Consider the following 26,785-nt stretch of genomic DNA (forward strand, 5'->3'; position numbering starts at 1 on the left):
ATGACTGACTTTGGATCTGCTTTCAGATGGCTTTTAGGAAGACTCAACTAGTTTATTCATTTTCAGTTCTCTTTCATGAGGAAAATTCGGTAGTTAAAGAGAAACTCTGAAAATGGAGCCAAGCTTTCTCACCACTGGCCTGTGGACATCCCAAAACGCTCGCTCTTGACTATCCAGGATTTTCCTTTCGGTTTTATCCTTTTTCCGGTCGATTCTGAAGGAAAAGAGAAAGGAAATGAGCGGATTTGATAAACTGCCCTTCCTCCTGAGTGGCAGTCCGCGCCTGTTTCTAGAAGTTCGACACACAAGGCCGTTAGCAACTCTGTGGTCCCTGATCCACACAGGTGCTGTGTTCCGTGAAGGAAGCCTGGAGAAATCCACACATGATAATGGAACTTGCTTTAGAAACTGCAAATCTCTGTGGACAGAAAACACTTGTGGAGAGGCAATGGAAAGAAAATAATGCAACTGACCTTTCTGCAGTAATAAGATGTGGGTAACTAAATTATCCCTTGATTCGCCCCTCAAGCAAAGGGCAGTTGTGTATTAAAAAAAAAATCACAGGAGGTGCTGAGACGGTGGCGCACCTGGTTAAGCACACACCTGACCATACGTATAGACCTGGGTTCAAGCCCTCAGCCCCACCTGCAGGGGGCAAGTTTCACAAGTGTCACAGCAGTTCTCTCTGTCCCTTTCTACCTCCCCCTCTGCCCTCTCAATTTCTCTCTGTCTTATCAAATATAAGAAAAATTAAAAATAACATATAAAAACATAGGAAAGGTGTTCAGAGCAAGAGACTCTGAGGAAGGAGGGTAAGGATGGTGGTGGTGGGGGACTTCGGGGTCAAGGCACATGATGGTGAGAGAATTGTGCTGGGGAGATGAGAAATTTTACCCATGTGTTAACAACTCTACTGTCTTAACCTTCCGATAATAACAATAATAATAACAATAACAACAATAATAATATTAAACCAGGAAAATTATAACTGTGGGCTTGCAGAGATTCACCCTCAGCTTTGAAAGCTTAGCTTAGACTCAGAGACAGTCGGGATGCCTTCAAAAGGCTGCAATTATGTGTTTTTGAAAGTCACTGAAATCATCTGGCTTTCTAAAAAGCAGAGAAATATCGAGTGACAAGAGCCAGAAGCCGGGATCTCTGACCCCAGCTGGAGGAGACAAACACTGCAGGGAGGGTACAGGGGACCGCAGCATGTGTGCTCGCTTCTGGCCAGGAGCACAGGCAGGAGGTCCAGGGAGAAGGCTGCAGGACTCCCTGTTCTCTCGTTCAGTAAAAAGCAGTACCGATGGAGTTGGGCGGTAGCGCAGTGGGTTAAGCGCACGTGGCACAAAGCACAAGGACCGGCTTAAGCATCCCAGTTCGAGCCCCTGGCTCCCCACCTGCAGGGGAGTCGCTTCACAGGCGGTGAAGCAGGTCTGCAGGTGTCTTTCTCTCCCCCTCTCTGTCTTCCCCTCCTCTCTCCATTAAGTAGACAGCAATTAGCACCAAAATCGTGGTGGGTTTCTTTCATTCCAGTAGACCAAAGTGCTTCCCAGAGAACCAGGAGTCAGGAGTCACAGGGCAACGTGTCGGTAATGCTTTGCTTTTTTTATTATTTTATTCATTTATTTATTTTCCCTTTTGTTGCCCTTGTTGTTTTTATTGTTGTTGTTGTTGTTGATGTCATTGTTGTTGGATAGGACAGAGCCTCCTCACCCACTCACCCACCCGTCTACTTTCCTCTTTCTCGGGAGGGCAGGCAGACTCCTGCCAACAACTCTTGAGGATTTCTGGAGCACAGAACATTCTGGACTCATGGATGCGGAAGAGGAGGAGGAGCGGCTGGCACTGCTGAGGGAGGACAAGAGTAAGAACACAGAGCCGTGGGCCTAGGTCTTTCCCGCTGTGGCCGACCCTGCACTCACTCATCCACACGCCTGAAACCTGCCCTCGCAGCAGCTAGCACAACACCGCCCAGAGTGTGCAGGGTTCTTCAGAGACTCACAAGGAGTTACCCAGAAGCAGATGATACACATAGAAGAGGAATAAGGGGGCTGGTGGTAGTGCACTGGGTTAAATGCATATGCTGTGAAGCCAAGGACCCAAGCAAGAATCCTGGTTCGAGCCCTTGGCTCCCCACCTGCAGGGAAGTCGCTTCACAGGCGGTAAAGCAGGTCTGCAGGTGTCTTTCTCTCCCGTTCTCTGTCTCCCCCTTTTCTCTCCATCTTATCCAAAAAAAATGGAAAAATGGCCACCAAGAGCAGTGGATTCATAGTGCAGGCACCAAGCCCCAGTGATAACCAGAGAGAGAGAGAGAGAGGAATTAGCCTTCTACCAGCCCAGCACCCCCTTCCTAGAGACTGTCACGGAGAGAGAATTCAGCTCAAGCCACTCAATTTCCCCAACTGGAAAGGATCTGGTTGACAACCACAGTTGCTGATTCAGAGATATTACTGTCATTTATCATGACCTTTCCACTAAACTTCCTGGGTGGGAAAATCACTCCAGTCTTCCTTTTCCTTTTATCTTTCATCCTTCCATGAAGAAGAGTGGCTTAGCTTATTGGCAGATTTAACAACAACAACAAAGAATCTAGAAGCTCAGGTGGACACTTGGGGGCTCCCTTTGGGCTCTTCTGTTCTCAGGATGCCTGTTGTCTGCGTGTTAGAAACTTCTAGGCATCCACTGTGCTCTCAGACGCCCAGCTCTACCCAGGAGTTTAATTCCAGGTCCAGGGCCATGCCTATAATTTAAAATCTAAAGTGTTTAATGTTTGAGCCCTAACATTTTTATATAAAAATTAAACAAAAGGGAGCCAGGAGGTAGCACAGTGGGTTAAGCACACATGTCGCGAAAGCGCAAGGACTGGCTTAAGGATCCCGGTTCAAGCCCCCCGGCTCCCCACCTGCAGGGGAGTCGCTTCACAGGTGGTGAAGCAGGTCTGCAGGTGTCTATCTTTCTCTCCCCTTCTCTGTCTTCCCCTCCTCTCTCCATTTCTCTCTGTCCTATCCAACAACAACGACATCAACAACAATAACTACAGCAACAATTAAAAAACAACAAGGCAACAAGTGGGAAAATAAATATAAATTTAAAAAAGTTAAACAAAATATGACAGGTTTTTTGTTTGTTTGTTTTCTTTTTTCTGTCAGGGTTATTGCTAGAGCTTGATGTCTGCACGACTCTACCATTCTTGGAGACATATATATATATATATATATAGAGAGAGAGAGAGAGAGAGGGAGAGAGAGAGGGGGGGGAGGGTGAGAGAGAGAGATATGAGGCAGGGAGAGAGAAAGTGGCAGGGAGAAGGAGACACATCTACATTACTGCTCCAGCATGTGTGAAGCTGCTTCCTCCCTTGCAAGTAGGGGCTGGACCAGGCTTAAATTCAGGTTGTTGTGCATAGCAATGTGTGCGCTCTACTGAGTGAGACAGTACTCAGCCTCCTGCACCTTTTCATTGATTCTGAACCCTCCCCTGGGGACTAGGCGGGGAGGGACTACTTGTTAACTTCTTTAAAATCCCACCAAGTTTTCCTGTAAAGACAAAATAGCTGTGATTAGTTACAGTCATTTATTTATTATTATTCTTGCCTCTAGGGTTATCATTGGGGCTTGGTGCCTGCAGTACAAATCCATTGCTTCTGGTGGTCATCCCTCTCTTTTTTCCTTCTAATTTTTACTAGATAAGACAGAGAGAAATTGAGAGAGGATGGGGAAACAGAGAGAGGGAGAGAAAGACACCTGCAGACCTGCTTCACCACTGGTGAGACGGGCCCCTTCGAGGCGGGCAGCAGGGGCTTGAACCCAGCTCCTTACTCTTGGTAATATATGTGCTTTACCGGGTGCACCACCGTCCAACCCGTGACAGACATTCTTTTCAACCCTCGAGCACAGAACCTGGAACTCATCTTGTAAACTACGTGTCGAGTTCTCCCTCTGGAAGGAACCTCAGTGTCTGCTGCAAAACAGTTTTTTAAGCCTGTGTCAGCCAGTATTGCCACTGGTGACAAAGATGAGGCGTATTCACTCCGACCTTACTATCTGCTCATGGGCACCCAAGGGAGGCTAGCTAGCGGGACTCATCCCAGTTGGCTGGGCGTGGAAAGGAAGCCCCTTTGGCAGTGCTGCTCCCCACCTCCCCCCACCAGAGTCTTGCTCTCGGCAGGTGACGTTCACCTACTTGACTTGTGCTTCTGCTTGCATGAAGATGAATTCCCACTTCCTGGCAAAGGCCCTCTGGAGTCTTGCTAAGTTTTCCTAATGAGAAATGAAAATCAACAAGAAGACATTCATCACCATAAACGTGCATGTCCACACCTAGCTCCTGCCACAAGACAGACAGCCATTTCCGTACGTCCAACAACTCAACGCAGGACTAAATCCATAGGACACAGACCCAATGTGGCTGTGCAGCAGAACTACTGAAACCTCTTTGGCTCACCTGATTTCTCTCCTCCTGTGAGCTTTCCAAGAGCACAACACACAGCTCTGGTCAGAAGGACGCCGCATACAGAGAGATTTAGATTGATTGGCTCGTGGAGAACCATGCAGGGTTTGGGGAACATAGCTGCTTTGTTTGTTTGTTTGCAATCTAACAACTCTGAGAGTAAAAGCAAGAGTGGATTTCTTCTCAGGACTTACCTTCCACGGGGTGGTCTTGGGAAAGGGTGACCAAGCTGCCTGGGCATTTATATCTTTGAAAATTGGATATAAACATGGAAAAAAAAAGGGGGGAGCCCTTGTGTTTGTGGTGTTTACGAAAGTAAAATCTAGCTCTTCCCTCAAACTTTGTGGACTCACCCAGGGGTAGACCAGAGAAGCAGGGACAAGCATTTGACAAGTCCCCCTAATGGTTCCCCTAATTCTGATGGAATGCAAGGGCAGAGTGCACATCTTGCTATGTGTTCCATAGAGCTCACCCCAGCACTAATTGATCACCCTCATTAGTGGGTATTAATATCAAAGGAGCTTGATCACTGCAGTAAGCACACAGCTAATTCCAAGGCTTGGTGGAAATGTGCCCCCCGCCCCCACAAAAAGTCAACTTTGGAGTCTCCCAATGTTAGCAGGAAGCAACGTTTCAACACCTAAATACCAGCCAGTTGGAGATAGTCAATAAATTCTGACACACTCTTAACACGGAATATTAGGCAGACAATAACAATGGCGATATAGATTATCATTACTGCTGACACAGAACTATTCCCAACATAGTTACTATCTATGACTTGGGAAAGAAGTAGCTTATACAATAACATATATGATGTGATTCTAATTTTAAATTGCCACCAGGGTTATTGCAGGGGCTCAGTGCCAGCACTACAAGTCCACTGTTCGCAGCAGTCATTTTTTTCCTTTTATTTTTCCCTTTCTTTATAATTTTCATGAGATAGGGGAGAAATTAAAAGAGGACAGGGAGACAGAGAGAGAGAAAGAGAGAGACAGACACTAGTAGACCTGCTTCACCACTCGTGAAGCATCCCTCAGCATCCCTCCTACAGGTGGGGAGCTGGGGCTCAAACCTGGGTCCTTGCACATAGTAATATGTGCACTTAACTGGGTGTGCCACTGCCTGATCCCCAATTTTATTGTTTTTGTAAAGAAAAACATATATGTATGGGGCAAAGGATTGTAGATCATTTCTCTCCTATTTATTTTGCTGTGCGAATTTATTTATTTATTATTTATTTATCATTTTGTCATGACTGGGGCTTCACTGCTCCAAGATAACATTTTTTAAAAAAAATTTATTTGTTTTCCTTTTTGTTGCCTTTTTTATTGTTGTTGTAGTTATTGTTGTTGTTGTTGTGGGTGTTGTCGTTGGATAGGACAGAGAGAAATGGAGAGAGGAGGGAAAGACAGAGAGGGGGAGAGAAAGACAGATGCCTGCAGACCTGCTTCACTGGGATCCTTACGCCAGTCCCTGCACTTTGTTCCATGTGCGCTTAACCCACTGTGCCACCTGACTCCCCAAGATGACTTTTTTTTTTCCAGACAGAGACAAAGATGCAGAGAAAAAGAGAGGTTGAAAGAGACCACAGACTGAAGCGTCCTCCAGTGTGCTGGGGTTGGGGCTCCAAGCTGACAACGCAGCACTATCCAGGTGAGCTCTCTTATTGGTTGTTGAATTGTTTGCTTTTATAAAGAAATATATGATCGGGGGAAAAAAAGATTCAAGCACTTGCTGATATTTGAAAAGAAAATGCTTTCTCGGTTTGTAAGTATTTGTTGGCTGAACTTCATCCTCAAAGAGAAACTCCATACCTATTTACAAATACTGGATCAGCGGTTTCTCTTTATTGTTTTTTTTTTAATTTTATGATTTATTAATGGATAGAGATGGAGAGAAATATAGAGGGAGGGGAGGTAGAGAGGGAAAGACACAGAGAGACACCTGCAGCCCTGCTTCACCTCTCATTAAGCTTTCCCCACTGCAGGTGGAGACCGGGGCCTTGAACCTGAGTCCTTGTGCACTGGGATGTGGGCACTCAACCAGGGCACCACCACCTGGCCCTCACTCCAGCTGTCTTTGTAGAGCCAACTCCTCTCTCACTCACAACTCCCAGTGACCACTGACCTGTTGCCTTCATGACAGCTTTGCATTCACAAGAATGACATGTACATGGAATCACGCCGTTTGTGATCTTTGGAGACCGGTTTCTTGCACCAATACAGCGTCTTTGAAGTAACTTATCCAAGTGGTTGTTCTACTCTATAGACACCCCATTGTCTGGATGTGCCGGACTGACTTCAGCCTTTATCTGTTCACGTGCACGTGGGTCATTATTTTTTTATTTATTAAATTTAAAAAAAATATTTATTTTCCCTTTTCTTGCCCTTGTTGTTTCATTGTTGTTATAGTTATTATTGTTGTTGTTATTGATGTCGTCGTTGTTGGATAGGACAGAGAGAAATGGAGAGAGGAGGGGAAGACAGAGAGGAGGAGAGAAAGACAGACACCTGCAGACCTGCTTCACTGCCTGTGAAGCGACTCCCCTGCAGGTGGGGAGCCGGGGTTCGAATGGGGGATCCCTAGGCCCGGTCCTTGTGCTTTGCGCCATGTGCACTTAACCCGCTGCGCTACCGCCCGAGGGTTATTTTCTGTATTTGGGAATTTCCAGCAGAGCTGCTGCGGCTGCTAGTGTCCAGGCCACTAGTGGAAACACACCTCTGGGAGCGCGTATGGGAGAGTGAGGTCGCTTAGCTCAATGCCAAGTGTGTGTTTCACTCAGAGAAACGGGGCCAGCCACACCAGTGAGCACTCCCACGAGTGGTCAGGCAGCTTCCCGCTTCTCTTGAACTGTCGGCCATTACAGTAGCATCTGCAGCATCACCGCTTGAATCTGCACTGCCCGGGTGGTCAGTGATGCTGAACTGCTTCTAATGTGTGTGTCGCCCTCATGTCCTCTTTGGTGAAATGTCTGTTCAGGCTCTTTGCCCACTTTGAAGGTGAGTTGTTGGCTTTCTTGTTGCACTCATTACTTACAAGATGCGGCTTATTGGGTGGGGGGATGGGGGTGGAAAATACAAAACACAGGCGGAGAAACAGAAGGCATTTTCTCTCCACTACCCGAAAGGGATGGATGGGGGAGAGGAAAGGGGAGACACCAGCTGAAACAGAGCTTCAGAGCCCTGTCTACTCGCCCCCACAGCTATCCTGGAAAGTCATACTTACCGCTTCGTAGTCTGCCAGTTCCAGTCTTGCTTTATTCTGCATCGTCCTTTTACAGAGATAGATGGCTGAGGGGAGAAGAGAAACCGCACCATGTATGAGGGCAGCAGCGTGATGCAGTCATGCACCCGTCCGTCCATCCATCCGCCTCCCCATCTGCGCACATGAAGACATGTGCATCTCCTCCCATGTGCTGGACTGTGCTGTGGAGAATACATTTCTGTGGAAGCCACACCTTCTGATTCCCAGTCCTCTTCCTTCTCTCTTTCCTTTTTTTTTTTGTCCTTTTCTTTAATGTTTATTACTTATTTTATTTGAGAAGGAAGAAGTAGGGGGAGAGAGGGAGAGAAAGAGAGAGAGAGGGAGAGGGAGAGGGAGAGGCCTGCAGTACTGCCACACTGCTCATGGAGATTTCCCCTGGGGGCTTGGAACCCGGGTCTTTGTGCATAGTAACATGTGCACTCAACAGGGTGTGCCACAGCCCAGCCCCCATTCAAATTTGTGATGCAGCAAACTGTCTGTAAAAGCTCCCCTCAGACCTACGATGAACCTTTACCTCAGTTTCACCCCTTTCTGGAGGAGGGTACCACAGAGCTAACATGAAATCTTGCCTTAGTTGAAACAATTCCACCCACCACCAGGGTCTTGACTGACTACCCACTATGTGTCACGTGCATTTCAGTCGGTGTCAACACTACACCAGGAGCTAAGGACTACTGCCACTCTGCTTTTCACAGGAGGGCTCTGAAGCACAGAGAGGTCAGGTGTCCAGTTACAGGAGCTATTTGATCCTGGAGTCACTTCTTTCTTGGTTCAGAGCAACAGGAATTTAAAAGACTCTTGCTTTCATCAATCATCATCTCTGTATTTTACTCACATTTGAGCCCAGCCTCCACTATAATGGAGGAAGCTTCACTGCTATTATGGTATCTCCCTCTCTCTCTAAAAAAAAAAAAAAAAAAAAAATCTGTCCTAGGAGTCGGGCAGTAGTACAGTGGGTTAATCGCAGGTGGCGCAAAGTGCAAGGACTGGCATAGGATCCTGGTTCGAGCCCCCTGCTCCCCACCTGCAGGGGAGTCTCTTCACAAGCAGTGAAGCCGGTCTGCAGGTGTCTATCTTTCTCTCCCCCTCTCTGTCTTCCCCTCCTCTCTCCATTTCTCTCTGTCCTATCCAACAACAACACCATCAGTAACAAAAATAATAACTACAACAATAAAACAACAAGGGTAACAAAAGGGAATAAATAAATATTTTAAAAACTCTGCCTTGAGCAGCAAAACTCCAGCAACAACAATAATAAAATTGTAACTGATTTTTCTGCCCATGCTACACAGCTAAAAGGAGGAACTGGAAAGAGTCCACAGAGGGAGACAGCGCCCTGTGGCAGGCAGGGGCAGGCAGCCTCAGCATCTCGTGTCGCAGGCCGGACAGATATGCTAATCTTCCTTGTTCCCAGCGGTCTGGCCCCACCGCCCTCACACTCTCTCCACTGCCTGCAGAGATACTGGTCTTCACATGCACAGGGTCACATGACTGCTTCATGGAACGCAACTGCAGTTATCCAAATCCCGAGCAGTTTCCCGTCCCAGAAGCACTTGTTTTACGAGCAGCCAAGTGCAAGCTCTTGTGCACAGTGGTGAGAGCAGGGCCAGGCGCAGGAAGCCTGGCTGGATCCACTCATCACATCAGGGGGGACAGCACAGCCCCAGAGGGGCACAGGACAGCGACTGCAGACAGCTGACAGGCAGTCGGAAGGGTCCTGCCTGCCCCCTTGGAAACAAGGTCAGCCTTAGCAGGCAGTGCGCAGTCTGCAGTCCACCCTCAGCACTGCTGCCTCTTGGCTTCCCTCCCTCAGACCTGAGATGAGGAGGCTGGCGCTTATCTGCCAGGTCCCTGCAGAGCACAGGCGCAGCCCTGCTGAGCATGGCCTGCCCAGCTCCCTCCCACTTGCTGCAGTGGTCTGAGTCCCCTGAGGGAGCAGACAACCTGAAAGGAGCCCAAGTCTCCTCCAGGGAGGGACAGTGGGCCGTGGCTTCACTGCTCACCATAGTCAGTGTTTTCAGGCTCCCAGCAGTTCGAAGGCCAGAAGTATGGAGCCTGCAAGAGAGCACAGGTGTCAGGGTTCAGGCCTATGGGCCCCGGGCTGCCCCAAGTGAGGGCCCCACTTGGGATGGGCTTTGTCTTGCTGACTTCACTTGCCAACATTTGCCTGTTTTTAATTTTTCTTTTTCTTTTTTTTTAATTATATTTATTTATTATCCCTTTTGTTGCCCTTGTTCTTTATTGTTGTTGCAGTTATAGTTGTTGTTATTGATCTCGTCTTTGTTCAATAGGACAGAGAGAAGTGGAGAGAGGAGGGGAAGACAGAGAGGGGGAGAGAAAGACAGACACCTGCAGACCTGCTGCACCGCCTGTGAAGCGACTCCCCTGCAGGTGGGGAGCTGGGGGCTTAAACCGGGATCCTTCTGCCGGTCCTTGTGCTTTGCGCCATGTGCGCTTAACCCGCTGTGCTACCGCCCGATTCCCTAATTTTTCGATTTCTCTTTTTAATTTATTTATCACTGGATAGAAACAGAAAGAAATTGACATTGGTGGCGGAGATAAAGAGGGGGAGAGACAGAGAGACACCTACCGCCCTGCTTCACCCCTCCTGAAGATTCCCACCTGCAAGTGGGGACCAGGGGCTTGAACTCAGGACCTTGTGCACTGTAGTGTGTGTGCTCAACCAGGTGTGCCACCGCCTGGCCCCCATTTGCCTGTTCTTGAACACAGCTGATATCAATCAACATTGTACTCTCAATACTGGGAAAGGAAATCCAGGTCCATAAGAAGCCAGAAGGAGAACTTAAGTTTTCAGGGTAGAAAAGCCTTATCTCGGGACAGTGGAGGCTAGAGGGACACAGCTGATGTAAGTGCCTGCTTCTCTGTTAAGCCTTTTTATTTATTCACTTATTGTTTTTGCCACCAGGGTTATTGATGGGCCTTTGTGCCTGCATGATAATGAACCCATCTTCCTTGGCAGGCATTTTGTTTGTTGGTTTAACTTTATTAGTGACTTAATATTGACGTACAAAATTATGAGATAACAGGGGTATAATTCTGCACATTGCCCACCACCAGAGTTCTGTGTCCCCATTCCCTCCATTGGAAACTGCACTAGTTCTCCCAAGGTCACAGAAAAGGCTTGACTAATATATATATATATATTCCATTTTTTCTATAGTCCTGTCTTCACTTCCTTTCTAAGTCACACCTACACCTATTCCAAATGTCCTTCCTTCTTTCCTCTTCTCCCTCTGGGTCCTCACAAAACTGGAGTTCAGAGTCCTCTGGTCATCTCCCACTAATATTCCTCCCCCTCTGGGGGTATGGACCAAAAATCTTTATGGGAGCAGAAGGTGGGAGTTCTGGCTTCTGTAATTTCTTCTCCACTGGACATGGGTGCTGGCAGGTGGCTCCACACCCCCAGCCTGTCTCTGTCTTTCCCTCTTGGGGCAGGGCTCCGGGGAGGGGAGGTTCCAGGACACATTGATGAGGTCCTTCCTAGGAGTATTTTTCCCCCTTTTTAAAAAATGTGATAGAACAGAAAGAAATTGAAAGGAAAGGGAGAGGTAGAGAGATAAATAGACAACTGCTGTACCACTTCAGTACTTGGAAAGCTTCCCCTCATAGGTGGGGACCAGGTGCTTGAACCGGGATCCATGGGTACTCCATCAGGTGCAACACAGCCCAGCTCCCTATGCTTTTGTTATGAGGTGAACTGTGTCAACTCAGGTTCATGGATTGAAGCTTTAGCCTCCAGTATGACTGTGTTTAGAGTCAGGAAGTAAGCTTAAATGAGGTCATCTGATCTGCCAGGATTAGTGACCTTGTAAAAGAAATACCAGCTCTCTCTTCCTCTCTACCCCATCTCCCCCAACATGTGAGGACACAGCAGGAGAGGCCCATCTGTAATTTTCAGTATCTTGGATTTTCAGCCTCCAGACTGATGAGGAATAAACACCTCCTGCTTCAGCCACTCAGTCGCTGGAGTTTTGTTATGGGCACACAGGAGCAGACCAAGGCATCCTTCAACTCCATCTCCACAAAGCCACTCACAGGCTTTCGGTTTTTGAAACAGCCCCCTTTTACTCTGCCTCCATCTCCTCACTCCAGGGTCTGAGAAAAGCAGAGGGAAATGGGTGGGCAGGGTTAGTGGGTGGCCAGCAGAAAGGGTGGGTGGTCACAGCAGGAAGGCAGCAGACTGACTGATCCAGGGTGATCTAGGGTTGATGTGGGTTCAAGATGGCCTCCTGCACTCATGGCACAGCCACACTTCTCTGAGGACTGCTGCTCTCATGCTCAAGATGGGTGATATTTATTTTCCTTCCCTGCAAACCCCAAGTCTGAGAAAATACATGTAGAAGGCTGGAGAGACAGTATAATGGTTATGCAAAAAAAAAAAAAAAATACAAAACAAAACAAAAAAAAACAAGGGAGTCCGGTGGTAGCGCAGCGGGTTAAGCGCACATGGCGCCAAGAGCAAGCACCAGCCTAAGGATCCTGGTTTGAGCCCCCGGCTCCCCACCTGTAGGAGGTCGCTTCACAGGTGGTGAAGCAGGTCTTCAGGTGTCTGTCTTTCTTGCTCCCTTTCTGTCTTCCCCTTCTCTCTCCATTTCTCTCTGTCCTATCCAACAACGACAACAATAATAACTACAACAATAAAAAAACAAGGGCAACAAAAAGGGAAAATAAATATAAAAAAAAACTTTCATGCATGAAGATCTGAAGTCTCAGGTTCAATCCCCAACACCACCATAAGCCAGAGCTGAGCAGGGCTCCATATATTTTCTCTCTCATTAAAGGTAAAAAATATGTAACTTATTCTTTGAATGGAGACACAGCTGACTCAGACAAAAGAACCTGCCTGTTTTTCCCACTGTTCTGAGAGCTTTCCCCAGCTGCTCTGACTGTATTTGCATGGACAGAGCTGACTCTAGGTGAGATGAAGACAAGCAAGACTTCTCTGGAAAAGAGGCGCCAGCAGGCCTACCTGGAAGCGATAAAAGGTGCCGTCATCCTTCATGGTGAGAACATGGTCTGAGATCGGGAAGATGTAGCCCTGGGCAGCTATGAGGCTCCCTAGGTGTATTGCTTCAACTGCGGACAGGAGAGGGAGAGTGGTTAGGACACACACACAAGGTGGGTCCCCAGCTGAAACACTAGCAACTGAAGTCAGCCGACAGGCGTCACCTCAGACAGCTTCACGTGGGATGTGACTGCACTGGGCTGGGCATGGGCATCTGAGGCTGAGAAGGGCTGCCACGTATCTGGGCTTCTCTGGGCTCCTGATCCCAGAGTCAGATGTTGCTTAGTGACCCATAGCCTCCAGGCTTCTAGAAGAAAGTCTAGCTTCGTGGTTAGGAGTGTGTACTTGGGGGCCGACGAGATAGCTCCTTGGACAGCTGCTGTTCATGGCCCAGGTTCAAGCCTGGCCCCCAACCCACTGCAGGCTTCGGTGTTGTGATCTCTCTCTCTCTCTCTGTCTCTCTCTCTCCCTCTCTTTCTTTCCTGAGGATTTGCCTCTTGCTACAAGAAGTATGTTAAGATCTTCTACTACGGTTTTATTGTTACTGTCACCCTTGAGGTCAGTTAGCACTTGTTTTAGATATCTGGGCACACCCATCTTGGGAATATGTATTATTGGGGGAGTAATTGTTTACAGTTGACAGTAAAATTACAGTACTTGGTCCATGTGTAACAACATTTCTCAGTTCTTCACATAACACTCTAACCTCCCGCTAGGTCCTCCTCCACCATCATGTTCCAGGGCCTGAGGAAGCATATACATTAATGTCTTCTTGTTGAACCAATCCTCTGACTAATACGTAATGCCCATCTCAGTCTCTGATCACCTTCCTTGCCTGAGAGTCTATTTTATCTGATAGCAGAATAGTTGTTCCTGCCCTTTTATTTCTTTATTATTGGCTAGAAATACTTGGAGCTTCTGTTTAGCTTCCCTTCCAACATGTATTTCCTGGAGAGACAGACTAGATGGATCTTGCTTTTTGAACCCCAAAGTGGTTCAGCAAAGAACTGGAATTTCATTACTTATGGCTGTCCTTCCCTGGGGAGGCAAAACAAAGCCCAGCAAGAAGGCGGCTTTCATGGCGCGTGTCTAGGAGCCAGAGTTCTCACTTGATTCTTTGAGTTTTTGCTTATCAACATGGCAGACGGGAGGAAGAAGGAAGGTGGGCCAGGTGCTGGACGTGCCAGGTTCCCAGGCTCCTGCTCCGTCTCGTTTCCTCTGCCATTCCCGGCTGGTGAACTGGTCTGAACTCCTCCGATACAGTCACTTCTCAGAATCTCACGTGGCTTCCAAAACTCTGTGTCCTCTCCAGGACAGCAGGATGGAACAGAAAGTCACAGATGTGACCTTCACTATTTGGGGCCTTCCATCAAAGTGCCGTGCAAGTATCTTTACTTGTTCATCTCCCACTTTCTGCTGCGTCTCAGTTCTCAGAGTCCTGTTGCTGTTAGTGCTGCTCCTATTACTTCTGCTAGTAAAGTCAGTGCCAGAGATAAAATGAACACTGTACACACAGACACACACACACAGACACACACACACACAGGCACACACACACAGGCACACACAAACAGACACACACACACAGGCACTCACACAGGCACACAGACACACACACAAACACAGGCACACACACACAGAGACACACACACACAGACACACACACAGGCACACACACACAGACACACACACACAGGCACTCACACAGACACACACACAGTCACACACACACAGACACACACACAGACACACACACAGACACACACAGAAACACACACACAGGCACTCACACAGACACACACACACACAGGCACACACACACAGACACACACACGTGCGCAATACCAAGAGAAATTGGGAGAAAATGGGGAGACAGGGAGAGAGAGACTGTTTGACACTCAAGAAGCTTCCCTCTGCCCTGGAGGTGGGGATCAGGGGCTTGAGCCTGGGTCCCTGAGCACAGGAATGTGTGTGCTCAACCAGGTGTGTCACCACCCAGCCTCCAGAATTAACATTTTAGGAGAACAAAGAAACCAGTGTTCTTGGAAGGAAAAAGACCACTGTGAAGAAAGGTGTCCCTTAGTTTGACACTATAATCAGAGTAAGGCATGGCTTGAAGTGTATGCTGATGAACTCTCTGAGACTCCAGCCCAGTGTGCACAGTAAGTGGGCGATGAGAAGTCCAGGCTGGATCTGGGAAATGAAACACACAGCGTGTCTGATTCGACTTCTTTCCTGAAGAGGAATAATGGCATTTCTAGTCGCCCCCTGTGGATGAGGAACTTGACTAGAATTAAGAGCCTTCACTAGTCATGAGAGTGACCGTGAATCACCCGCAGAAAAAGGCTGGTGTCACTACTATTTGGCCTTGTTCCTGGCACTCATCTCTGGCAACTGCATTTAGTTGAAGCCCATGTAAATTATATTGCCTCATAGTCAATAATAGTACATTAGGGACATTCGATTAAATTAAAGGAATGTCTGAGCTCACACACTGACCCCAGTAAGGAGTCACGGCAGAAGCTCAGATAGCTGGGGAAAAAAATCTATAAGAAGCACAGCCACTGGAGGCCACTTAATTTGGGGGGGGGGGGGGAAAACCAGTACCCAAGAACATCAGAATATGCTTATGCCTCGTTATAAACAGGAGCATTAGGAATCAAGAATACTCAGTTAAGATAGTGTATAATAAGCTCGGACAAGTATTAGCTAAAATGTAGACAATACGCTTTTCTTATCTAAAAGTTTCATTTTTCTGGAGCCCCTCTCCCCCACCCCCTCATTTTTTAGATTCTCCTGTGAGGATAAGGCTCACTCCATATCTGCAGGCGGGAGGACAGATTTGGAAACTGTTTTATTGGCCAGGGTCTTGTGATTTTCCTGGTAAGTTTCTCTCAAGGAAATGCACAATAAAGGCTGGGGGTGGGGTGGAGGATAACTTCTTCATGTCTTGCAGAAGGAGAAAGCAGGAGGGGTCTTAGCAGATATTTCAAACGTCTTAATTGTAGGCCAGGCACTGTGATTGTAAATGCTGGCTCCAGAAGGCAGTTCAGCGGCGGTGCTAAAACTTACCTTGTGGCTGACAGAGATCCATCTCGTGTCATAGCTGAGCTATTTCACTGGGCTCTTTAGCTTTTCAGTAGCTGACAAAGGATGATTTGATTTTTTTTAAAAAGAAACATTTAATTTATTATTTATTTGCTTATTTATTTATTATTGGACAGAGAGAGAAAGAAGTTGAGAGGTGGGAACAGAGAAGGAGAGAGACAGAGAGACACCTGCAGTCTTGCTCCACCACTTGTGAAACTTCCTTCCTGCAGGTGGGGACTGGGGGCTTGAACCTGGGTCTTTGTGCATTGCAACATGTGCACTCAACCAGGTGTGCCACCGCTCAACTCCAAAGGGTGATTTAAACTGAAATGTACATATCCAGTAGAGAAAATAAGGGAAGTGTATTTGTAAATACACTTTTCTTAAAGTTTATTTTTAATTTTTATTACCTTTATTTATGTGTTGGATAGAGACAGCTAGAAATCGAGAGGGAAGAGGGGGGATAGAGAGGGAGAGAGGCAGAGAGACACCTGCAGCCCTGCTTCACCACTCACAAAGCTTTCCCCCTGCAGGTGGGGACCAGGGACTCGAACCTGAGTCCTTGCGCACTGTAACGTGTGCTGTGCTCAACCAGGTGCTCCACCACCCAGACCAAATAAAGTGAGTCTATTACAGACATAGGACTTGACGTTCATAAGCCCAGCTCCCAGGAGGGTCGGAGAATCATGTCTGGCACTGGATGTGGGGCTGTTGATAAGACCAGAGGAGATCATCAGGTTCAAGGGTCACGCACCTGGGTCCTCAATGGACAGGTTCCTCATGAACCACTGCACCACGTCAGTACCTGTGATGAGAAAGCAGAGTCAGCTGAGTACCTCTTGGGTGTTCAGCCCTAGGACAGAAGAGCGCTGTGAGGCCAGGAGACTCCAGCTCGGATCAGCACATACCCAGGAGCTGGGGAAAACTCAGGCTTCTGCATCCAAACCAGTGCTTTCACCCAGCCACAGAGTTTCATGGCCACCGTTTCTATTTTTTTATTATTAAATATTTATTTATCGATTCCCTTTTTGTTGTTCTTGGTTTTTTATTGTTGTAGTTATTATTATTGATGTTGTTGTTGTTGGATAGGACAGAGAAATGAAGAGAGGAGGGGAAAACAGAGAGGGAGAGCAAGATAGACACCTGCAGACCTGCTTCACCACTTATAAAGTGACTTCCGCTGCAGATGGGAAGCCGGGGCTCGAACCAGGATCCTTATGCTGGTCCTTGCACTTTGTGCCACATGCGCTTAACCTGCTGTGACACCCGTGACTCCCAACACAGTTTCTATTTTTTTATTATGATCAATGTTTTTTATTTACTTATTTACTTAAAAAAGGAGACATTAACAAAACCATAGGACAAGAGGGGTACAACTCCACACAATTCCTACCACCAGATCTCTATATCCCCTCCCCTCCCCTGATAGCTTTCCTATTCTTTAACCCTCTGGGAGTATGGACCCAAGGTCATTGTGGGATGCAGAAGGTGGAAGGTCTGGCTTCTGTTATTGCTTCCCCGCTGAACATGGGCGTTGACAGGTTGATCCATATTCCCAGCCTGTCTCTCTCTTTACACAGTTTCTATTTTTATCCCATCAGGATTTTTAAAAAAATATTTACTTGTTTATTTATGTAATTTACTTACCTATTTTTAATTTTTTATATTTATTTATTTTCCCTTTTGTTGCCCTTGTTGTTTTATTGTTGTTATTAATGTTGTTGGATAGGACAGAGAGAAATGGAGAGAGGAGGGGAAGACAGAGAGGGGGGAGAGAAAGACAGACACCTGCAGAACTGCTTCACCATTTGTGAAGCGACACCCCTGCAGGTAGGGAGCCGGAGACTTGAACTGGGATCCTTCCACCAGTCCTTGCGCTTTGTGCCATGTGCGCTTAACTTGCTGTGCTACCACCCAACTCCCTTACTTACCTATTTTAAACAGAGACAGAGAGAGAAGGAGGGAGAGAGGGAGAGGGAGAGGGAGAGGGAGAGGGAGAGGGAGAGGGAGAGGGAGAGGGAGAGGGAGAGGGAGAGGGAGAGGGAGAAGAGACTGCAGCACCAAAGCTTTCTTCAGTTCGGTGAAGGTCAGGCTCTAGCCTGGGCGGCACATGGCAAAGCAGCACAGTATCCAAATGAGCTGTTTGACTGATCTTCAGGATAATCTTGGGTCTACATATCTAGGAAGCAGCTGTCGGTCTTTGCGTTTAGTACTGTGTGCACTTAACTGAGTGTGCCACCGCTTGGCCTCTCCAATATGGATTTTGGTGACACTCCAATCCAGGCTGGACGACACTTTCTCACACCTGGCCACAAACAGCGACGGTACTTGTGCCTGAAAGATGGCTCTGCCGTCTCCTGGCATAGGCCCGGTCTCAGAGAGTGTGGCCACATGTCTGGGAGAGACATCTACCATCTACGTGGCCACAAAACCTCTTCCCTCTACCCTTCTGGACCACAGCTACATTACGGTGTCACACTCTGCTGCAGCCAGGTGTGGACTGGATTCTGAGAATGAAATAGAATGAGGGTAAAATAATTTCCAGGGTCAGATGGTAAACGAGGACCTCCATATCCTTTAGCATCCCATCTTCTGGCTGAATGAGCAGGACTCCCTGGGTCCAGGCAGGGTAGAGCTATAATATACATGAAGCCTGGGATCCTGAAATTCTTGGAAGACCTCTCTCTCTCTCCCTCTCTCTCTTTGCCCCCCTGTCCCCCCTGCGCTTCTCTCTTTCTCTCACCCTGATCTTGTTGAAAACAAAGTCAGCTGTTCTAAGACTCAGGAATGTGAGTACTTATCTTTTTCGACATCGAGTTTCCATATTGATCTATTTTTAAGTTGAAGTAATGTTGGTTTACAATACTGTATGTGTTAGGTATACAACTTCACACCTCAATAGCTATATATGTCATACTACACCTATCACTAAAGACCTAGTTTCCTTCCTTCCTTCCTTCCTTCCTTCCTTCCTTCCTTCCTTCCTTCCTCCCCTACCCTCCAGGATTATCACTGGGGCTTGGTGCTGGCACTATGAATCAACTGCTCCTGGTAGCTATATTTTTCCATTTTACTGGATCGGACAGAGAGGAATTGAGAGGGAAGGGGAGAGAGAAAGGCAGACACCTGCAGACCTGCTTCACTGCTCATGATGCATCCCCACTGCAGGTGGGGAGTGGGGCCTTGAACCTGGGTCCTTGAGCACATGGTGCTTTGTGTATTTAACCGAGTGCACCACTGCCTGGCCCCCAGAGAACGAGTTTCCATTCAGTGTCATCTGAGAAACCTTCTCTATCTGTCCCACACCACGTAATCACCATTCTACTGCACATAATGGTGTCTTCTTTGTCTGTTAGTGGCCCATGGTATTATTATTATTATTATTACTAAAATTTATTTATTTGGGTAGAAACAAAGAGAAATTGAGAGGGGAGGGGGAAATAGAGAGGGAGAAAGACAGACACCTGCAATCCTGCTTCACCACTTGTGAAGCTTTCCCCCTGCAAGTGGGGGACTGGGGACTTGAGCCCGGGGCCTTCTGCATTATAGAGTGTGCACGCAACCAGGTGCATCACCACTTGGCCCCAGCCCTACCCATGGCATTATTTTAACAAATATAAAGTCTTAAAGAGTCAGGAAGGACTTTAAAATAATTATTTTTATGACAGAGAAAGAGAGACAGAGAGAGAGAGACTGAGACTAGAGATCCATGCTGGCACACTTGGTCCTGAGGAGCAAGTTGAGGGCTGCAAGTCCTCTGCTGTCCCCACTGAGTCGCAGCTCCACAACTCCATGGATGGAGGGCATCTAATTTCCATTTAGAAAAAATAATGGGGTTGGGCGGTAGTGCACTGAGTTAAGCACACATAGTACAACATGAAAGGGCCTGTGCAAGGATCCCGGTTCAAGCCCCTGGCTCCCCACCTGCAGAAGGGTTGCTTCCCAAGTCGTGAAGCAAGTCTGCAAGTGTCTATCTTTCTCTCTCCCTCTGCCTCCCTCATCTTCTCTCAATTTATCTCTGTCCTATCCAATAAAAAAATTGAAATAAATGGGCACAGGAGCAGTGGATTTGTAGTGCAGGCACTGAGCCCCAGCGATAACTCTGGAGGCAAAAAAAAAAAAAGAAGAAGAAGAAGAAAGAAAGGAAGGAAGGAAGGAAGGAAGGAAGGAAGACAGAAAGACAGACAGAAAGACCATAGTGCCTGGAACTCACAGATTTCCCTTTAACTAGCATCAGGTACACTTTGGCTTTTCAGAGCAGAAATGTTCTCCTCTTTGCTCTTAGTAATCCACACCATCTCATTGTCTGTGAGACAGTGCTTCAAACCTGTAGGGGGTTTTTCTAACACCTAGCAAACTCCTCTTTCAGCTTCCTTCTGCTGATAAAACACACCTGAGACCCCCAGATTAAAAAAAAAAATTTATTTACATTATACTATTGGAGAGCGCGTGAGAGAAATTGAGAGGGGGAGAGACATCTGCAGCCCTGCTTTACCACTTGTGAAGCTCTCCCCCACTGGGGACCAGGGGCTTGAACCCAGGTCTCTGTGTACTGTAATGTGTGCACTTCACCAGGTGTGCCAGCCCCTGACCCCCCTCAGCTGTTTTCTTACATGTCATATCCTGACACCCCTCAACATTTTGGTCACAAATCTCTGAAAACATGGCATTTTCTTCAATTCCCTTTGAAAATCAATTTTCCTAGGGCAGCCCAGTTCACCGGCGAATCAAGGAATCCAATTTTCCTGGAAGGTTTTGAACTTGAAATCAATCCACCTTAGTTACTGCAAGGTCTCACTTTCAACTACAGCAGAGCTTCCAAGTTGCCTTGGTGATCTCAGGATGGAGGATGAGAAACAGACTGGACAGGGTGGGTGACCATTCCAGATATCTGAGTCCTGCTGTGGCCTTCGACCAACAGTTCTCCTGAGACAGACTCCCAGTTAGAAGACAGAGAGGAGTGGTCCACTGAGGACTGACTGCCCTTTCCCCAGAAAGAAGTTACCAGTTAACCCAGAGACTGACACAGCCTCAGTGCCCTTACACTGGGCTTCTGCTGGCTCTCAGGAAGCCTGAGGCATCATGTGGTCCCTCCCCCCACACACACACACAACCAGCCTCTGGCTCACTGGACTGTACCAGTACTTACATCACTCACATTTCAATCTCAAATACACAACTCCCCAGCTCTGCCCCACTCTTCCTCCTGGTTGGTATCTAAACTTAGGATCAAACACACTCCCATTCATTCACATTCTGAGAGAGAGAGAGAGAGAGAGAGAGAGAGAGGAAATTAATACCCATTTCTTCCAAATTATACAAGCTCAACATTTGTCCTAGGAAATGAAGAACAAAGCAAAAATCAAATGAGAACTGAAATTCCAAGTTGGGGGTGGTAGTGGAGGGCAAAAGACTCTGACCTGCCTTTTCCCCCTCAAAAGAAAAATAGTTCTTTTTTGTGGGTTGCCTAGAGACTGGGAGGCCCCAGCACCAGCCACAGAGCCCCCCGGCAGGCGGAACCATTATTTATCACCTGCCAAGATTGATTACTCGCCCTGGGACAATGACAGCTCTGCCTTTCCCCTGTTAATTACTGTCATCATTAATATCTGTGTCACTAATTAGTATTCATTCACACTGAAACTCCTTCCTGGCTATCATACCCATTCCCCTCTTTACCCCTCCACCCTACCCCAGGCTTGGGCCCCATTGTTTGAGTTTCTTCCTTTCTCAAATAGCCAATATGCTCTATTTTACTTTATTTAATTATTATTGGATAAAGGCAGAGAAAACTTGATGGGAGAGAGGGAGACAGAGAGAGGGAAAGAGGCAGAGAGACACTCGCAGCCCTGCTTCACCACTTGTGAAGTTTTCCCCCCTGCAGGTCCAGAACTCGGGTCCTTGAGCTCTGTAATGTGTGTGCTCAACCAGGTGTGTCACCACCTGGCCTGGGTTTCCACCTGCTTTTGATTCCAAGCACTCAGGGTTTGGCTTCATTGTCTTCCCCAGGTCCCCAGGTCCCCAGGCCCCCATTTGCATTGAAGAGCCCAAGGCTCATGTCTTAAGCACTTTCTTGGTGTGTGTGTGTGTGTGTGTGTACACCCACAGCAGGAACATCAAAAACAGCCCCTTTCCTTTCCCCCTAAATAGCGGGGAGCACATACCTGAGTATCTTGCCCCTCATTCTGTCACTGGACAGTCACACCTGGTCATCTGGAGACTTGGTGAGACAGTCCTTAGCTAGTGAGGGCTGACCTGCCATTTCTGGCCACCCTGGGTCACTGGTCATCTTACACAGGCTGTGCCCCCTGCTCAGCGGGCTTTGGCAATTACACCTGTGCCCAGAGCCAAAGGGCATTCCCCTTCTGTGGGATGTGGCAGGGCTGCACATTCAGCCCCAGGAGCAGGTAAAGAAGGGACTTTAAGGGGCCCGGAGAGTGGCACATCCAGTTAAGTGCACATAGTACAAGGCACAAGGACACACGCAAGCATCAGGGTGCAAGCCCCCAGGTTCCCACCTGTGAGGGGGGAATGCTTCACAAGCTGTGAAGCAGGTATGCAGGTGTCAGTCTATCTCTCTTCCTCTCTATCTTCCCCTCCTGTCAGCTGCGCCACGGAGGAGAGAGAGAGAGAGGAGATCCGGAGCGGAGAGGGAACACAATTCTTTATTCCTGCGGGCACCTCAGAGTTGGGTGAGAGCGCAGTGGTTCGGGCCACGTGGAGCTAGCCAAAATGGCCGCCTCACGCAGCAACCTTCCCTGCGTCTAACCACTGAGGTGAAAACCGGGCAAGAGAGAGAGGGGCGGAAGAAGGGCTTTATAGGGCAAAAACCGGGAGTGACGAGCCGGGACAGGATTGGTTGGGAAAGGCACTTCGAGAATATCGTATTAACTCTTGTGGGAACTGGCCTGAGGGGACATCTGCACAGCACCCTCCCCTCTCAATTTCTCTCTGTCCTAGCCAATAAAATGAAAAAAACAACGGCCACCAGGAGCAGCGGATTCATAGTGCTGGCACCAAGCTCCAGTGATAACCCTGGAAGTAAAAACAAAACAAAACTTTAAAAGCTGAGATATTATAGTACTGAACCCGTAGAAGGCATTTCTACAGTTTTCTTTCTCCTCTCTTGCCGCCTTCCCACAACCTTCAACCATTTTCCTCTTCCTGTTCTAAAAAGAACTTGAATACTACTTTGCTTTCAAAAAAGAGGATGTTGCGTCCTTTGGGGCAACATGGCTGGGAATGGAGGTGATTATGATTCGCTCAGTAAGTAAGAGATGAAAGACAACTAACTACCAGACGGTTTCACTCATATATGGAATCTAGAGATCTGATTTACATAAACTTGCCAAAGGGGGAAAAATCCAAACAAAACGGAAGCAAGCCAACTGTAAGACTTGTGAGAACTGCAGTGGACAGTGGAGGTGGATAGCACAGTGGCCATTCAGAGAGGACTGCAGTGGTTGTCCTTAGGAGGAAAGAAGGCTGAGATGCAGAACTTTGGTCTGGTGCGGTGTGCAACAATACACTGTCATCTTACAATCTCATAACAAACTATTAAGAACAAATAAAAATTAAGAAGAACTTAGAGCAGAATATTCTTCTGTTATCTTTAAAATGTGCTGGTGCTTTAAAAAAAATTTGTTAGCACAATTAGATCTTGTTTGTTTCTTTTTTTTAAAAAAATATTTATTTATTTATTCCCTTTTGTTGCCCTTGTTTTTTTATTGTTGTAGTTATTGTTGTTATTAATGTCATCGTTGTTGGATAGGACAGAGAGAAATGGAGAGAGGAGGGGAAGACAGAGAGGGGGAGAGAAAGACAGACACCTGCAGACCTGCTTCACCGCCTGTGAAGCGACGCCCCTGCAGGTGGGGAGCCGGGGGCTCGAACCGGGATCCTTACGCTGGTCCCTGAGCTTGGCACCACGTGCATTTAACCCGCTGTGCCACCGCCCGACTCCCTGTTGCCCTTGTTTTTATTGTTGTTGTAGTTATTATTGTTGTTGTTGTTATTGATGTCGTCGTTGTTGGCTAGGACAGAGAGAAATGGGGAGAGGAGGGGAAGACAGAGAGGGGGAGAGAAAGACAGACACCTGCAGACCTGCTTCACCGCCTGTGAAACGACTCCCCTGCAGGTGGGGAGCCGGGGACTCGAACCGGGATCCTTATGCCGGTCCTTGCGCTTTGCATCATGTGCGCTTAACCCGCTGCGCTACCGCCCGACCCCCTTGTTTCTTTCTTATCTGAAGTGTGTTTCTTAATCTTCAGCTTCCCTGCCGAGGACTTAAAGACAATATAAAAACACCAAAAACCCATGAAGCGTAATCACTCTTGAATCCTAAAAGATCCTAAATTTCTTGGCTGAAAGTTTCTTTCTTCTCCCTTTTTATTTTTAGGCCAATTTGCCAGCATATATTCCAGGACTATCTCTGAAAAGGAAGCAGAGAGAGGGTGCCTGAAATAAGTCTCCCTCACAGATGAGACTTGTCAGCCTGCTGCGATGTGCGTCTCCTAAACGCAGGTGTGATCTGTGCTGCTCTCCTTGGACCACACATCTGCTTCTGCTGTGTCCCTGAGCTGTGCAGTAAGCCCTCGGCAGACTTCACGGGTGGGTTCTTAGAAACTGTGACAAACAACCTCTAACACAAGCAGGTCCACAAATACCACATTTCTGTTCAGCGTTTGGCTGGATTTTTTTTTTCCCTTGCATCAGCATTGTAAGGAACAACGTCCTTTGAGGACCTATTGGGGTTTCTGTTGCATTTGAACAAGACTCAAACGTTCTCTAGTAGGAGCCTGAATACAGAAAACATGACTAATTCAATAACTATCTATTGAATGCCTACTGTGTTAGGTGAAAAAAGTCATATTGAGAACTGTGTATACGTATAAGATGGCCTTTTCTACAGTAGAAAAAATTGTATTTGTATTCTATTATTAATATATCTGTGTTACGTTGACATGGTGAAGAAAAGCTCTAGAATTTGCATATGTTAACTTTCCGTTTTAATTTCGAGGAGAGGGGAGGTGTCAATTATGGACAATTTCTAGCCCTACATTTTCCTGTTATTGCAAGTTTATCAAACATCAAGGTATTTTCTTTTTTTAATTTTAACATCTATTTATTTTGGATAGAGATAGAGACAGAAAGAAATTGAGACGGGAGGAGGAGATAGAGAGGGAGAGAGACAGAGAGACACCTGCAGCCCTGCTTCACCACTCAGGAAGCTCTCCCCCCTGTAGGTGGGGACCAGGGGCTTGAACCTGGGTCCTTGTGCACTGTGACATGTGTCCTCTACCAGCTGTGCCACTGTGTGGCATGCTGTGACCTCTGTGCTCCTCCGGTCTGTTGATGTCACACTGGGGAGAATTCACTCGACCCAGAGGGCAAGTCTATTGGGGCAGCCACATTGCAACCTGGAACTGGACAAGAGGGTGGACAGAGACTGCGAAGGACAGGGGAGAGCAACAGCACAGAGCTAGTGGAGAAGAGCAGTCTCTTCATAGGTTTGTCCGCTAGGGGTGCTGAGGCCAGAGGATGTGCACACCCACGGCTAGCTCTCACTCACTGGCAGATACACCCCGGCCTTTGCACAGGTGCGGCAGTTCACACCTGTGGCAGCTGAGAGTCGGTCAGCATCTTCCTCTATGCAGCCTAGAAAGCAGCCCTGGAGCTCGCGCTGAGTTCTCCTTCGCCTGCCGGAAGTGGCAAACCAGGCAGCGCAGCCCCCTCCCTCCTGCAGTGAGTAAGCTACAAAACGAAACAAACAAGCAGACAGACAAAGCCAAGGAAAACAGTTCAGTGATGGGAATGCAGTGGGACAGTGGCAGAGTGGAGAAGACAAGGAAGACGACACAGGAGAGATGATGAAGACATAGGCAGCCTGGCAAGTAGGGAGGATTCAGCCGTGCATTTGGTTTTTAAAGAGTCATTGAGGGGCTGGGCGGTGGTGCACCCGGTTGCGCGCACATGTTACAATCAATGCCCAAGGACCCGGGTTTGAGTCCCTGATCCCCACCTGCAGGGGGAAAGCGTCATAAGTGATGAAGAAGCAGGACGGCAGGTGTCTCTCTGTCTCTCTCCCTCTCTATCTCCCCCCTCTTGATTTCTGGCTGTTTCTATCAAATTAATAAAGGTAATTTGAAAAAATAAAGATTCATTGATTTTTACTCTCTATAGTAAACTATATATATATGGTATAGTAGATTGATATTTGCTTTTGATGCATTATATTACATACTTTATGTATTGTATGTTTAGTTTATATGTTATATAAATATACCATATACCACAAACACACACACTCACAGAGAGTGGGGGGGGGGCTAGCATACTCCTGCTTATGTGGTACTGGGGTTTGAACCTGGGACCTCATGCTTGCAAGTCTTGCACTCTACCCATGGAGCCACCTTCCTGGTCTCTGAGAGTATCTGAGGGAGGACTCTCCCCAACAGTGGGACAATCATGCAGAAGGAAGCCAGCAGGCCTGGCTCCAGAGGAGAGCCTGGGGGAGGGCGGGCTGCATCTCCTGGGGAAGCCTGAGGTCTCTGAGGATTGTTTTTCCGTAACTGCCTTGGCTGCTGCTTGGGGAAGGAATTGAAGAAAACCAAGTGAGAAGCAGAGAAAGCAGCAGGGAGCTGTTTTCAGGGCCAGGAAATCTAAAGTGGGTGGACTCCGGGTGTCTGTGGGAGCAGGGCTCCTGGTCTGCTCTCAAGGCTGAGTGCGATGTGAAGTGAGATACTTGGGAGGAAATACTGAGCTGGTGGCTGGACATGGGAGCCTGGACTGGGGAGAGAAACATCAAACATGGCAGGGAGAGGTTGGGGGGCTGAGCGGTATCGCCACGTGCAAGGACTGGGATTCGAGCCCCCGGCTCCCCACCTGCAGAGGGGTCGCTTCACAAGCAGTGAAGCAGGTCTGCAGGTGTCTCTCTGTCTCCCCGTTCCT

The 26,785-nt window shown here is 47.7% G+C and overlaps 1 protein-coding gene across 7 annotated transcripts in view; it reads right to left on the reverse strand.

The window, feature by feature from the left end:
• RGS6 (regulator of G protein signaling 6) overlaps nucleotides 1–26,785 on the reverse strand; it is a 461,089-nt gene that overhangs the window by 85,481 nt on the left and 348,823 nt on the right. For all 7 annotated transcript variants that reach the window (XR_009545392.1, XM_007528431.2, XM_007528430.2 and 4 more), the window contains exons 3-8: nucleotides 16,590–16,640; nucleotides 12,710–12,816; nucleotides 9,723–9,774; nucleotides 7,681–7,745; nucleotides 4,186–4,262; nucleotides 133–214 (exon numbers count right to left, since the gene is read on the reverse strand). Coding sequence is in view for 6 of the 7 variants with exons in the window: in XM_007528431.2 (XP_007528493.2) it covers nucleotides 133–214; nucleotides 4,186–4,262; nucleotides 7,681–7,745; nucleotides 9,723–9,774; nucleotides 12,710–12,816; nucleotides 16,590–16,640 (434 nt within the window). In the remaining variant the exon portion in view is untranslated. The remainder of the gene's footprint in view (nucleotides 1–132; nucleotides 215–4,185; nucleotides 4,263–7,680; nucleotides 7,746–9,722; nucleotides 9,775–12,709; nucleotides 12,817–16,589; nucleotides 16,641–26,785) is intronic.

The sequence above is a fragment of the Erinaceus europaeus genome, chromosome 16, assembly GCF_950295315.1.
Source record: "Erinaceus europaeus chromosome 16, mEriEur2.1, whole genome shotgun sequence".
In the NCBI taxonomy this organism is placed as follows: Eukaryota; Metazoa; Chordata; class Mammalia; order Eulipotyphla; family Erinaceidae; genus Erinaceus; species Erinaceus europaeus.